Source organism: Pipistrellus kuhlii, unplaced genomic scaffold (assembly GCF_014108245.1).
Source record: "Pipistrellus kuhlii isolate mPipKuh1 unplaced genomic scaffold, mPipKuh1.p scaffold_m20_p_11, whole genome shotgun sequence".
Taxonomy (NCBI): domain Eukaryota; kingdom Metazoa; phylum Chordata; class Mammalia; order Chiroptera; family Vespertilionidae; genus Pipistrellus; species Pipistrellus kuhlii.
The window spans coordinates 50,822,981-50,837,631 of NW_023425416.1; the positions used below are offsets into that span (position 1 = coordinate 50,822,981).

Here is a 14,651-nt window from a genome sequence, read left to right on the forward strand (position 1 = left end):
CCGCGGAAGTAGGCGGCGAAGTCGCCGATGGGGTAGGAGGCCAGCTCGACGGTGATGGCGCCCTCGGCGGCGGCCTCGCTGCCGGCCACCACGCTCTCCAGCGCGCCCCAGCCGTCGCTGGCCACCCAGATGAGGCTGGCGTTGAGGCGCTGGGCGGCGGCCAGCAGCTCGCGGGCGTCCTCGGAGCGGGCGAACAGCACGGCCACGCGGGCGCCCGGCTTGCGCAGCAGCGCGCGCACCACGCCCTCGAAGGCGGCGCGGCTCATGGCGCGGCCCACCTTCTCCGACGTGGCCACGCAGATGTTGCGGGCGCGGGCCTCCAGCTCGAAGGCCTCGATGCCCGTCTCGCCGTAGTCGCCCTCGGAGGCCACGGTGGACACGTAGGTCCAGTTGAAGAAGCGCAGGATCTCGGCCATGGCCTTGGCCTGGAAGAAGTCGGGGGGCACCGTCCGGGCAAAGTAGTCGTAGCGGGACTTGTCGCTCAGCTTGGCGCTGGTGGACGCGTAGCTGATCTGCGGGATCTGGAACAGCCGCAGGAGGTTGGCCACCTGCGGGGCGGGGGCGGGGGCGGGAGCAGAGAGGGCAAAGGTCAGAGACAGAGGTGTCCCCACTGCTGTCCGACCTCGGGGTCAAGTGTTCATGTGGTCGGCCGTGAGGTCACCACCCTCGCCCCAAAGGCCGGGATCCTGTTTGCTGTGGCTCTCGCCCCCCCCAGGGGCCGGGAGGAGGGACCTGCGAGCACAGGGCCCTGGGCCTCTGAGCTCCTCTGCTGCCCCCTCAGGCACATGGCACGTGGCACATGGCCGTCGCCCACGGGGAGCCAAGGCGGGCCCGGCCTGGGGGAGAGGTTGGCGCTTGGCTGCTTGGGAGGAGGAGGGCACCAGATGGCCTCGGGATGCTCAGGGCTGTACGCCCTCCGCTGTCTGGGCAGTAACCTTCCCAGAGTCAGCCCTGGTGGGATGACGGAGGAAGGAGGAAAAGGAAGTCCCGGATCTGAGCCCGGTCTCCCCGGCCCCCCACCGGCCGCCTGGCAGCCCCTCTCGCACCGGCGGCTTGGACCTGTCCCGCCAGTGCCGTCTCGCCAAGGACCCGGGGAGAGCGGGGGAGGCTGAGGGGCCCTCCCAGCACCACACATTCTGCTTCTCCCCTCGGGGCTGCTCCTGGCTTCTATCTCCCTCCTCTCCCTCCACTTTCCAGTCCCCGGAGAGAGGATCTAACGGATCCCAGGCCCTTGGCTGAGAGCCCTGGGTTCCCCTCGCCACGATGTGAGGCCTTGGAGTATGGCTGCCTCTCTCCAAGCCTCAGTTTCCTCGCCTATGAAATGGGTTAATAATAAGAGCAGCAGCCAGTACTGACCATGCCTCTGGACCCGCCAGCCCCCCTGATACATGCTGGGCACGTGTTCCTTCATTACGTGCCTGCCACAACCCTCAGAGAGGCAAGTGCTGTGAGTCCCGCTTTATGAGGGGAAACTGAGGCACAGGAGAGGGAAGTGGTGCCCAGAGCCAGGCAGTAAGTGGGAAAGGGGGGTTGGGGGGGGGCTGGGATTCAAACCTGCAGCTCTGACTCTAGAGGCCTGGTACTACCTTCTTGGGGCTGTTGAACATCAGGTGTGTGTGTGTGGGGGGGGTGATGGGAGGGTGATGTTTCCCCTCACAGTCTCTAAAGCTGGGCCCCCATGTGACGGGGCCCTTTCTCAGCCCCGGTAAAGAGCCACACCAAGGAAGCTCCTGGTTCCTCCTGCAGGGCCAGGCGGCCCAGAGCCCTGGTCATTAGGAATCTGGGGTCCCCGCCCTGGCCTCTCTCTCCCGCCTCCGTTTGAGCCCCGCCCCCATACCTGGATGGAGACATCACTGTAGGAGCCGCCGATGACCCCCGTGATGGCGGCGGGAGCGTCGTCCTGGGTGGCGTAGGAGCCGTCGGGGCAGACGTGGCGGGAGCCGTCGGCGCCCCGGCTGAGCGAGGCGCGCACAAAGTCCAGCGCCTGCTCCAGGGCGTGCGTGTCCTTGGAGCAGGTGTCCAGGATGTGCGCGCCCAGCCGCACGCCGGGCAGCAGGCGCGGGTCGCGGTTGATGCGGTCCAGCGCGAAGAGCATGGCCTCCAGGCGCTGGATGCCGCGGTGCTCGTTGACCGGCCCGCACTCCTCGGCCGGGCCGCCCTTCTGGTGCACCGGGAACAGCCCGCCCAGCACCAGGTCCCCCTCCAGCGTCAGCACCTTCCTGGCCGGGCCCTCGGCCCCGGCGCCCCACAGCAGCATCGCCAGGAGCCCCAGCAGCGCTCCCATGGCCCCAGGCGGGGGGGTGGGGGGGCACAGACCTGAGCCTCCAGGGGACGAGGGCAGAAGCAGCAGAGGCAGAGAAAGGGGCAGAGGAGGAGCAGGAGCGGACAGACAGGAAGGAAGACGAGAAGGGGCCCAGCTCCTGCAGAGAGAGAAACAGACGGACAGACAGACAGACGGAGAGAAGCAGAATCTGAGAGCGGCTACCCCTGCGGACTGCCTCCCCCAAACCGCTGCCCCAGGCACTCAGGAGCCGGAAGAGTGATGACACGGCAGGCTAGGAGCTCCCGAGACACCCTGGCCCATCTCTCAGCCCTGCCCTGACCCGGGGCTGGAGTGGGCCCTGTGTCCATCCCAGACTCAGCAGAGCGGGCGGGAGACCCCGGCCAACACCCATCTCCCCGCAAATCAAAGAGCGTCCCGGACCCTCACTAACCTCTCAGGACCCCAAGGTCAACAACTTTGCAGCAGAGACCAGATCCGACTTACAGACGGGCCCAGTGCCCACCCCGAGCCGCGGCTGCTGGCTGAGAGCCCGCCAGGGGAGAGGGTGTCCATCTCCAGGGCCCAGGGAGGCGGTGGGTGCCCAGGTGAGCCCCCGGGTCCTAGCCTCTGGTTCTTCAAAAGCCCCCCGCCCCCCCCCCCCCGCCTGGGGGAGTCAGAGAGTCCTGGGCACTGCAGTTAGGCAGCCAGGGGGCCCCAGGGAGGCCGCGGAGTGGCCAGGTCCTGAGGCAGCAGGGGATGTGGATGTGCGGGTGCGGGTGTCCGTCGGGTGGGGACGGCTCATCTGGTCCCAACCTCACAGCCCGCTCAGGGCGAGGCTCCCCCCTGCGCTCTGCGCTGGAGCGTCTGGGACTTTGCCTGCGCTTCCTCTCCAGCTCAGAACCCAGCAGAAAAGTCACGTCTCCAGCCGCCCCACCCGCAGCCTCAGGGTCCTGTCCCCCGGCCAGCCCAGCCCTCAGAGACCGTCCCTCCCTCTCCCCCTCTGCACCCCTCGCAGGCCCCTGCCCTGCGCCGGCTCACGGCTCCCGCAGCCTCGCAGCTTGGGGAGCCGGGAGAGGGGACCTGAGCCCCAAGAAGGGCAGCAGCAACTCTCAAAGACCCAAGTCCGGGCCGCGGAGGCTGAGCGCTGCCCGCCCTCTGCCCCTCGCCTCCCTGGCTGGGCTGCAGCGGCGCCTGGGTGGGGGCCCGGGGTCCTGGCGGGCCAGGCTCACCGGAGAGACCTGCTCGGAGGGGGACAGGGACCCAGATGGGGGCTGAGGCCCAGACCTGTCACCACGAGCCTCTGGCAGGGGCGGCAGGGACAGCTCTGAGGGATGGGGACCGAACCCCGAGAGGAGACAGACCCTGCAAGCAGGCAGCCCCAGGGGCCTGGCCCCAAAATCTGGGCAGGGAGCGGTCCAGCCCGAGAGCTGAGACAAAGAGGCACAGACAGAAAGACAGACCAGAGGACGGGGGACCAGAGGGACGAAGGGGAGGGACGAGGGAGCACCGGGCAGGGCGAGCGTTTTCCGGGAAAGCAAGGCGGGATGCCCGGCGCTGTCTTCCCGCTTCTGGGTACCTGGCAGGGACCGGGCGCCCAGGACCAGAGGACCCGCGGGACTCGGGGACGTGGGGGCCAGGAGGTCGGCTGCAGCCACGGGCTTACCCTACCTGCGCGCCCGGCTCTGGCGCGGAGAGGAGCGGAGAGCAGCCGGGCGCGGGGCTCGGGCTCCCACCGGCTCGCTCGCCCGCTCGGCGGCTGTGAGCTCTCCGCCCGCCGCCGCCGCTTTCCATGCTGCCGCCCCGCCCCCGCCGGCCGGCCCGCCCCCGGGCCCTCCCCGCCCTCCCCTCCCCACCTCCCGCTCCCTCCCGGCCTCCGCCCGGAGCTGTCCGCCTCCTGGTGCTGAATCCGCGCCGCTCCCGCCAGGCTGGACCGGGCCCTGGGCCCCCTCCGCCCCGCGGTCACACTCCGTCCCGGAGGGCAGCGGGCATGGGGCACCGGGCTGGGAAGGTCACTGAGCCCCAGGAGCAGGGCAAGCGCTAAGGGTTCCCACCTGTGAGAGCACTGGGGCTGGCCTGGGGTCCCGGGGCAAAGGGGCACGTGGGAGAAGGGTCCAGGGCTCAGACAGTCTGTCCCTGTCCTCACATCCACACACTCCTCCCCTCTCTCTCTCACACACACACTCACTCATGGACAGCAGTTCAGTCCACATGCCAGGCCCAGGCGGGGGCATGTGTCTTCAGCCCCATGTGGGAGCTGGGGCCTGAGTCACTCGGAGGAAGAGATGGGGGGGGGGTGTGTGTGTCAGAGGAGGATGGGGCCTCCTCTTCCTTCCTGCAAATGACCTTTAAGCTGCTACTTCCCTCCCAACACACCCACCCCAGCCCTGACCCCCACAGTAATCCTCACCCTCATGTGCAAAGGCCAAGGGGTCTGTGGGCCAGGGACTAGGTCCCCGAGGGACACGCCGGGGCTGGCAGGGCATCTGGGAGGGCGAGGACTGGGGAAGAGGCTCCTGGAACAGGCGGCTCCGTGGGAGGGAACAGGGGCTGGCGCCGGGGCGGAGGGAGGGAAGGGAAGGCGGCCCAGGGCAGCGGCCCAGGGCGCGTGGGGGACAAGCTGCGGCGCCAGCCTGTGTGAGGGCTCGGGAGGGGCCCGTGGCCCTGCCCCAGCGAGCACCCGCACCCGCACACGCACACTGACACGTGCTGAGCGCACGGCAGCCCCACACGCTGCCTGGGGCTGCCCTTCCTTCCACAGGTGTCCGCAGGGGCAAGGCCAGCTCAGACACACGCTAGGAGCACGTGCCAAGCCCAGGCCACAGGCACACACATCTACGTGTGTGTGGCAACTGCAGGGGGGCGGGGGGGGGTAAGAGCGTCGGCACGGAAGGACAGGCTTTTGCCTGGACACAGAATCCCGATGCCCCACTGCTCTGGAAAGAGCACAGCTGTGAACACACAAACACATCAAACCCCGACCATCAAACTCCACGGCTGACGGGAGGCGATGGGGCAGCGGGTGCAGGTTCAGAGCTGTCAGACAGCTGGGGAGGGAGGCAGGCTGTCTCCCCGCTCCCGCTGCTCTCACTTCGCCTTGCGGGCTGGCTCAGGGACTGCTCCCTGGGGTGGGTGAGCCACGGGCCAGGCCTGAGCAGAGCGGCTGACAGCAGCCGGATGCTGAGGTGAGAGGAGCTGCTCACCAGGCAGCCTCACAGGCGTGGAACACAGCGCCTGCCCCATGGCACACCCTGGCACACGGACATGCAGTCACACACCCAGCCCTACGGAGCTGCACATGTGGATGTGGCCATATGTAGCAATACATGTAAGCACAAGCACTGAGCTGTACATGCAGACACGGCCCTAATACACAGCTTTATCATTTTATTTTTAATATATTCTCGTTGATTTCAGAGAGGAAGGGGGAGAGAAACATCAATGATGAGAGGGAATCATTGATCGGCTGCAGGCTCCCTACTGTGGATCGAGCCTGCAACTTGGGTTTGGGCCCTGATCCGGAACTAAACCATAACTACCTGGTTCATAGGTTGATGCTCAACCATAGTGCCACGCCGGCTGGGTCATACATAATACACAGCTTTAAATGTGCACACACGTACAGCTGTACACATGGACACCAACATATGGCCATACAGCACATCATGAATAATAGAGCCACCCTGAGGCTCGTTCAACTGCCCTCTGCCCTGTGTGGTCACACACAGCTGTATTCACGCAGACACACAGAAAAAGACACTGCACACGTGAACACACAACCACACACACAGCTGTGCAGACACAGCCACACACAGAGAACAGCATGTTCCCGCCAGCTTCACACCCGGTCACACAGCATCCACACGAACACGCCAGCCCCAGCACATCACAGCCTCCCCAGCAGACCCATCCAGGGTCACACACAGAATCAAAAGCACGAGCACGTGTGCACGCACACAGGCAGGCATGCAGACACGGGCGGCACAGCGGGGACATCTCACCTGCGGGGCAGATGCTAGCATGAACACAGGCACACTCGAGCCACAGACACGAATGCATCCCTTACAGGCAGGCCAAGACAGACCATGAGCTCCCCACTCCTGAGCCCGGGGCGCCCTGTGCTCAGTTCCCACACCCCTCGTCCTGCTCTCCAGCAGCCTGGAGCCTCTGGCACTGCTGCAAGGGAGGGGCAGCTGCACCGGGGCCACAGAGCAGGGAGTGGAGGGCCTCCCGGAACCCTGTCTGCCCCCACCCCATGGTGCTGTCCCCCTCCCTCTTCTTGGGCTGGGGTGCTCCTGTCCACACCCCACCTTTCTGCACAGGGCTCCCCGAGGTAGAACACACACACACACAAATGCACAGCACAACCCCAGGTGAAACAATAAAATCTTTTGCTTTATTCTGGTTCCTGGAAGCTCCAATGTGAATCTGAAAAAAGATGTAACAGAGGCAGCAGCCCGGGGCCGGGGCAGGGAACAGTCCCTGCTCCTTCGCCCTGGGAGCCAAGAGGGCAGTGAGGACAGGGCTTGGCTGGAGGCCGGGGGTTGAAGTCAGGTCCCCTGAGACCCCTGGCCCTTGCCTGGGCCCAGAAGGTGGAGGAGGAGGCTGAGGAGTCTGGTCAGTTCCTTAGTCACTGCAGCAGAGGACGGGGCCACGGCTACTCCTCGCCTCTTTCGGGGGTACTGAGCTCACGGGGCCACTTGGGAGCTCCCAGGGGCTCAGCCTCAGGGCTCAGCCTGGGCTCCCCCAGGGGTCCCTCGCCCTCCAGGTCCAGCTCCTCGAAGGATGAGCCGCTGGCGCCCGACTCGCTGTAGCTGTGCTCACTGCGGGTGTCACTGTCGTCCCAGCTGCGGCCGCTCACCCCAGGGGACAGTGTGGCCGCTGACGTCTCCCGACTGCCGGGACCCACCTCCAGGCTCACAGAACTCCCATCGCTCAGCGTGTCAGCTCCTGGGCCGGGAAGAGGAAGCGTGGTTAGCCAGCACTGGACCCTCCTCCAGAGAGGACAGGCTCGCCCCCCATCCCAGCCACTCAGCCCGCACTGCTCATGAATAATAAAGCAGCCCAGCCCAGGAGGCCCATTCCAGCTGCCCTCTGCCCTCTGCCCTGACCCGCAGCACTGACCTGCTGCACTGACAGGGCAGAGGGAGCAAGGAGGAAGGGGGAGGGCAGCCTGCTGTGCACGCCTCTCCCTGCCCCGAATTAGTCTCAGCTCCCCGCACTCCCACAAAGCCTGCCCCCTCCCGACTGTCCATTAAGCATCACTGGGCCCTGAGGGTAGAACAAAGAGACCCAATTGATGGCCCCCGCCACCCCCATTTCAGGCTTGGAGAGAGGTTTGTCCAGTGACCTAATGTTGCCCAGAAGATGTGAGGATGGGAGACTGTCCCCCCACCCCGCCCCATGGAGGGCCGCCAAGGAGCAGCCACATGTGGGAGATCAGCTGGCCCTGCCTGTGGCCCGGCTGAGCCTGACTGGAGGGGGGGGGGGGGGGGGGGAGAGGAGCGATGGAGTCCTGAGGAACCTCTCCTGGCTGTTTGAAGGAGGGTGCTGGGAGGAAGCTCCCCTATGCCCGGGTCACCCCAGGGGAGCCCTTCCTACCCCAAGCACTGGTGGTTCCTGAGCCACAAGCAGGAGGGGACCACGAGAGCACTATGCTGGCAGCCGGGAGCCCAAGACAGTGCTGCACGGGCTGCAGGGCCCGTCCCCGGCCTGCTCCTTCTCCCCCTTCTGCTCCAGCAGCCCTTCGTCTGCCTTGCTGAGGGGCACCCTCAATTCACCTCCCAGATCAGAGGCACTGACAGCAGCTAGGGTGGCGAGAAGGGCAAAGCTCAGGCCCACCGTGAGGGGGAGTGGGACAGGAAGCTGACAGGCCCTCTCCTGTGTGAGGGGATTGGGGGGGGGGGCTGTCCAACATCACAGAAGGTGAGGGGGGGCAGCGTCCCAGATCCTGTCTCCATAGTGATGGAGCCCAGAGCCAGGCGCAGCTGGGACTGCCTGGCATTTGGAACTTTGATTAAGGCTCAGCTGGAATCGAGGGTGGGGTGGGAATTTGGGGTCTGCCCTCCTCGTCCCCTTGGCCCCAGGAAAATGCCCTCTGGGCCCATGGTGGAGGTGCGGTGAGCCCTGGAGGGGCTAGGCTGCTGGCCCCAGCACCGTCTTCTTGCTGGTGCCCCCGTCATGGCTCCCCTGGTGCAGGCATTCAAGAGTGGGCCCAGGCCACACCTGACTTAGGGGTGGTTCCCTCTGACCGGGGCAAGACTCCAGCCCCTCATTTGCTCCTTAAACAGTGATCAGCGCCCCAGGGCTGCAGGCATGAGAGGAGAAGAGAGCGCCCCATTCCCTTCTCCTGTTCTTCCCAGGCCCTGGCTCTCTGGGGACCAGGGCATGGGAACCTCTCCTGCTCCAGGGCTGGGAGTGGTCAGGGAAGGAGCCCAGGGGAGCCCTCAGGCCTCCGGGAGCAGCCCTGCGCGTGGGGACACTTCTGGCAAAGGAGCACAAGACAGGGAGTCAACACCCCACCTCCCTCCCAACATGCATTGCTATGCAAGTGCCAGGAACCTGGCAGGCGACACGGGAGCCACCCTGGCCCCTGGCATCAGGGCAGACCCTGCTAATTCGGGGCAGGGAGAGGCGTGCACAGCAGGCTGCCCTCCCCCTTCCTCCTTGCTCCCTCTGCCCTGTCAGTGCAGCAGGTCAGTGCTGCGGGTCAGGGCAGAGGGCAGAGGGCAGCTGGAATGGTGACATCCGCTGCCACCTTCACCCCAGGCCCCACCTCCTCCGCTGCCCACAGCCACCGCAAGGAGATCGAATCGCATCGCCTCTCTGGAGCTGAATAATACATCAATGTAATAACAGGCACAGGCAGCTAATCAACCCTTCCCTCCCAGCCCAGGGGGCCCAGTGGGGAGGCAGGCGGGACAGGCCGAGCCTTGGGTGGCCAGGCTCCCAACATGCATTGCTATGCAAGTGCCAGGAACCTGGCAGGCGACACGGGAGCCACCCTGGCCCCTGGCATCAGGGCAGACCCTGTCAGAGGGGGGCAGACCCCTTGGCCCCCACATCAGGGGGTGGGCGGGCGGGCTGGTGGGAGGACAGGCCCAGGCACTAGGGGCGTGGGAGCTGGCTGTAGCCAGCTGCAGCGGATGCCAAGCAGTTCTTCAGTACCCTGGCAGGTGGTGTTTGGGAAGGAGGCTGGGTGGGTGGGCCAAAAAACGGGGGGAGAGGCAGCAGAGAGGGGTTGAAGGAAGGTCAGGGCACTGCCCCTTCCTGCCCTGGGACTGCCTGGGCCGCTGACCTTGAGTCGCATCCTGTGTCCACAGGCAGGGCACAGGAGCGTCTGCCAGCACTCCAGGAGGGTGGGAGTGGCGCCCCGGGGGGGTAATTAAGCGGCAGATGAAGCTAACAGTGCTGGACGCAGCCCCCAGGGAGTGGACTGCCGCTCACACCCCCACCGACAGCACAGGCCTCTCCAGGTGACCTTGGCTGCTGAAGGGACCAACAGAGGGAGTCTCCAGAAGAGACAGTGAGGAGGGACAGCCACTCTCCTCCCAGCCTGCACCACCCCCACAGGCTGGACCTCCAGGCCCACATGAGGCTCCACATTCAGGACCAAGTGTCAGACCCAGACCACTCGGGATGTTCCCAGCAGGTCTCCTCACCCTTGGGCACAGGTCATAAGAGGTCATGACAGGAGGGTGAGCTGAGAACAGGCAGCAACCGCTGGCCTGGACCTTGATCTGAAGGCTGGCTCTGGTGGGAGGGACTGGGCACCGATCCCCTGCCCTCTGCACGCTTTCTGGATGTTTTTTACAGGGGGAGAGCGGCTGGCCTGGGCGGGGCCGTGGACTGGGGGCAGGAGGGCACCTGTTCCACTGACCTTTCAGGTCCAGTGCCAACCTCCTTCCCGAGGAGCCCCACCCCATGGCACTTTCCCGAGCACCTCGGCCTCTCCCACTCACCCAGCCGCCTCCAAGGGTTCCCCTGTGGCCCCGGAAGGGAATCAGGCAGAATCCGGGATCTGCGCTGCCAGGGGTCACGTGTATGAACCCACACCTACGTGGCCCTCGTGTCTGGGAGCAGCCAACTCTGCCTGTGGGTCCCGGGGAGCAGGTCTTCTTCCACCTCGGCCAAGCTTCCCCTGGACACCCACAGGCAGCCCACCTCACCCCCCGGCCCTCGTACCTGTGCCGTCCATTTGGGCATCGCTGGCCTCCGCAGGCCCCCGGCCTTTCCGCTCCGTCGCCTTCACCTCGGGGACATAGAAGTCTCCCTGCCGGGCCAGCGGGCACAGGAAATAGATCTGGTCTCGCTGGTAGATCTCCAGCCGAGGGTGGGCACACAGCTTCCGCTCCTTGCCAGACAGGGACAGAGGAGTGAGCCCTGCGTGCCTCGTCCCCGAGCAGCTGCCGTGCGTTCCTCCCCAGGGCTGCTCTGCCTTGGGGCCCGATCTCCCTCCAGTTCCCAACCCCACACCCCGGGGTGGGCAGTGGTCCAGGGACCCAGGAGTCCTTGGGGCAATGCCCTGGGACAAATGCTGAGGGAGCCCAGGAGCCTGTCCCTGAGAGTTCTAACGGGAGCTGGGACCAGAGGCTGTTCCAGAAACACTGGTCTCAGCCAGCAGCCTCACACCTCACACCAGACAGGGGCCCACGAACCACGGCCCGAGGGGCCCAAGCCAAGGTCTGACTTGCCAGACTTTCTATCCCAGGACCCCCGCCCTGCCCTCTTCTCCAGCCTGGACAATACTGAGTGACCCACAGAGACCAGGAGAGGCCAGTGCCCTGTCCTTGCAGACATGTTCCTACAAACCCCGTCAGGGCTCTAGGCAGCTGGGCCTAAGCCCCCCTTCCAGTCCCGTTGCCCTGCAAATTCAGGTCCATGCCAGCCTCTGAAACTGTCCCAGGCTGTCCTGCACCGGGGCTCAGACTGTCAGCCGAGGGGGAGGAGCCAGACTCTAGGCTGGAGGGGCAGGCAGGACAAGTAGATCTAACAGCAGACATTACCCCAACTCCCTAAGGGGCCCCAAGTTCTGGGACAGGCTCTCCCCTCCCCTCTGCCTGCACCCAGGCCCAAGACTCCCCAGCCCTCGGTGTGGGTGGAAGGGGCACAGACAGATGCCTGAGTGCCCTGATGCGGGAAGAGACCAGGACAGGGCCAAGTGCATCCTGCTCCTGCGCCCGCCCCTTCCTGCGATGGAGCACGATTACCACGGAGAAGACTAGAGGCTCCTGCCCTCCACTGCTCACCCCCCAGCCTTCACAACATGGCTATTTATAGCGCCTGCCGGCTCTCGCCATGAGCTCTGCAATGAGCCTTCCACTCAGCGGTAATGAGAGACCCGGCGGCCGGCGGGCAGAAGCCACTCCAGGACTCCTCGTGTCCGCCTGCTGGCCGAGCCCAGGCCGAGGAGCCCCCTCCCTTAAAGAACGCGAAGAGGGGAGAGGGGGGAGCGAGGCTGAGAGCACCCGGGAGGGCCTGTGTCCTGCGTCCTCCTGCGCTCAAACGCAGAATGGGACAGCCGAGCCCTGCCTCCTCCAGGGCCAGTGAAGGAAAGTCACTGTTTTTAATAGTTGGAGCCAATCTTCTCTGCCAACCTGGGTGCCCTCTGGACCATCTCACGGGCCATGCCCCGAGCTCCTCCCATCGCTGAGCACAGGGATGGCTGCCTGGCTTCTCCATCCGCCCACACACTGTGCCCTGGCCCCTCAGGAGGGGACAGAGCAAGGACACTTCAGGCAGCAGGAGCGGCCAGGCTTCGGGACCCTTCCAATGCCAGCACTCGGGGCGGGCATCGGCCAAACCTGAACGCACCCCTCTGGGTGAAATGGGCCGTCACCAAGGCCGGGTGGCTCCTGAGGAGGTCCCGGTCCCTTCCTGGCAGCCAGAGGGAAGCAAAGGGAAAAGGGCCCCGGACCCAACCAGGACGTGGCCTTCCCCAGCAGCCCATGCCCTGGGCATTCAGAGGGCCCACAGGGAATGCCTTAGTGGCCATCAGTCACCTGGCAGCCTGGCTTTTGGAGGTGCCCCTGGAACCAGAACTTGTGCTCTCCCAGAAACTAAGAATAGTGGAGCCCTGCCCCTGCCTACACTTGAGCCTACATAGCTTCCCTTCAGGAAGTAATGGGGACGTTAAGAGGAAGAGTGCTCTTTCTACCCTCCTTTCTAAGCTGGGCACCAGGGTAGGCAACGCCAGGCAGCCACCTTTGCCACCTGCTCTGCCATCCCCCTCATTGGCAGGCAGGAGGCAGCTCGGTGGCTGCTCTGCGCATCTGCCTCCTCCGGAGAGCCGGGCTCTGAAGTTGCCTGGCTGTGGACAGCCCTGTTGCCATGGAAACTGCATCCTCCATCCCTGCCGTCGCCTTCATCTCAAAGCCATTGGGGAGAACAGAGGAACCAGGGAGACAGAGGAGGGAGAGAAAACTGTGGCCTGACCACACAGCCCCTCCTTTCCTGCCCAACCCTCCCTCCTCACAGCGTCCCACACAGGACGCACCAACTGCCCAAGCCTGCCCCAGGCCTCTGGAAGGGCAGCCTCATACCCGAGCCCAGCCACCACCTGGAGACCCTGGCACTCCCTATTGGCAGGAGGTGCCGAGCTTACTGAAACCCCCAAGAGCTCAGCCCCAAGTCACTTTAACACATGCTGGGCCCTGTCACCATTCAGACACAGGGGCTTGAAGAAGACAAAGGCACCAACTTCCAACCCAGGCCCACAGGCAAGGGTCGGGCTGAGAAATGTCCCCAGCCTCTGTGTCCACTGAGCAGCAGGGAGTCAGTGGCAGCTGGGGGCGGAGGGGGCGGGACAGGACTAGCCCTAGGCCCTGTCCCTACGTGACCAGGCGGAGGACGAGGTCTTTCCCTCCCAGCCTGAGGGAGAGGGGCCGTGCTCAGGTCCTCGCTGCTCAGCAGGAGCTGCGGCCCAGGCAGCATGTCCACAAGCTGGTGACTACAGGACAATCGTGAAGGAAGGCAAGGGCAGCCGCCTCCCCTCAGCCAGCCCCTGGGAGCCCTCGGAGACAGACTGCCAATAGCCAAGAACACGGGGTCAGGGCCGCGCTGGCTGGCACTGCTGGGGAAAGGGGCCTGAAGTCCTCCCGGCCTGGGCACCCCTTCCCACAGCCCAACGGCCAGAGGTTTGAGGAAGCGTCCCTGGGACAGGGTGCCTGCTATGGCCACTGGCCATCTGATGAGGCCACCACTCAGGGCAACTCACTCCCACACACAGTCTCAAGGGGCCCCCGGAAACTGGACGTAGGCGTTCTAGTCTCTGGGACTCACCTCCAGGGTTCCCTCCCTCCTGGACTTCTCACAAGCAGAAACAAAGGGGACATGGGACACGGGGGGGGGGGGGGGGTCCTAGACCTCACTTCCCCACCCCCACCCCTGCACTCTCACCGGCTCCCTCAGCAGGAGCGCGGGCAGACAGGGAAAGAGCAGTGGCCCCAGGCCCACAGTGCCACTGCCCAGCTACCTTGGGACATACCACACTTCCTTGCCTGGATGGGGGTGCTCACCTCCTAGTTGGGGGCAGGCATTCAGCCCACGCAGCTTAGGGCCCCTGCAAAGGGGCTAACCTGGCATGCTGGGCCAAGGTTTCCCGCCGGACCCACAGTCCTCCCCTGAAGTTCTTACTGCTGAGGGGAGAGGAGGTTGCAGGGGAGAGAGAACTACCTGAACTACCCTCACCCAACGTTCTACTTCAGCTAGGGTGGGGGCAGGTGAGGGTAGATCCCACCCCAGGCAACCTAGAAGCTAAGTCTGCTCAGAGCTAAGTGACCTCAAATCCCCCAAAGGACGAGCGCTGGGTGCAGGCCCAGGACTGGTCACACATCTCCTACAGGAGCTCTAGGCCCAGGAGGGGAGAAGGTCTGCTCTTCCGGCTCCAGCCAATCACAGGTCCTTACCTCCTGGCCCCCTCTTCCCCCCAGTTCAGCCTGAGCTGCTCAGTCCTACCCGTCCATCCACACCAGGCTGGACAGCTGGACAGCCACACAGCCAGCACACAGCTGTCGCATCGCACCTGAGGTGGTGGCATCTCCACTGGGTGAAGTGAGGCATGCTCATTGCTAATTACAGACAGCACGCGTACCGCCTGCAGGCAGCCGTCCTGCAAGTGGGGGCTCCGGCCCAGGAGGCCCCTCAGGCAGCTGGTCTGTACCGCACATGCAAAGGGATGCTAAGGAGGGGGGAGGCATAGCAGGGCTGCCGGAATGTGGCACGTTGTTATTATTCTGCCCTGGAACTTCTGCCAACGTCCCCCTCCCTCACTCCCTCTCACCCCCACCGGCCTCCCAGCAGCCTCTGGCCAAGAACTTAAGCCTGGCTGTGGGGCTGCTGTGACAGCGGGAGAACCTGAGAAGCCTTTGGAGCTCTCCCCTCCCCTCTGCAG

At 65.1% G+C, this 14,651-nt stretch overlaps 2 protein-coding genes across 7 annotated transcripts in view; both read right to left on the reverse strand.

Annotated features, from left to right (window-relative positions):
- GRM2 (glutamate metabotropic receptor 2) overlaps positions 1-4,064 on the reverse strand; it is an 11,159-nt gene extending 7,095 nt beyond the window's left edge. The window contains exons 1-3 of one of the 2 annotated variants that reach the window (XM_036432171.2): positions 3,932-4,064; positions 1,838-2,420; positions 1-548 (exon numbers count right to left, since the gene is read on the reverse strand). The exon at positions 1-548 is cut by the window's left edge and continues 290 nt beyond it. In XM_036432171.2, the coding sequence (XP_036288064.1) occupies positions 1-548; positions 1,838-2,284 (995 nt within the window). In that variant the 5' untranslated portion in view covers positions 2,285-2,420; positions 3,932-4,064. Of the gene's footprint in view, positions 549-1,837; positions 3,255-3,931 lie in introns of those variants that run through there. The other variant, XM_036432173.2, reaches the window with a different exon arrangement.
- Positions 4,065-6,634: 2,570 nt separating this feature from the next.
- The window catches only part of LOC118715618 (testis-expressed protein 264), a 79,008-nt gene continuing 70,991 nt past the window's right edge, over positions 6,635-14,651 (reverse strand). For all 5 annotated transcript variants that reach the window (XM_036432167.2, XM_036432166.2, XM_036432170.2 and 2 more), the window contains 2 exons: positions 10,445-10,613; positions 6,635-7,210 (listed from right to left, as the gene is read on the reverse strand). In XM_036432167.2, the coding sequence (XP_036288060.1) occupies positions 6,918-7,210; positions 10,445-10,613 (462 nt within the window). In that variant the 3' untranslated portion in view covers positions 6,635-6,917. The remainder of the gene's footprint in view (positions 7,211-10,444; positions 10,614-14,651) is intronic.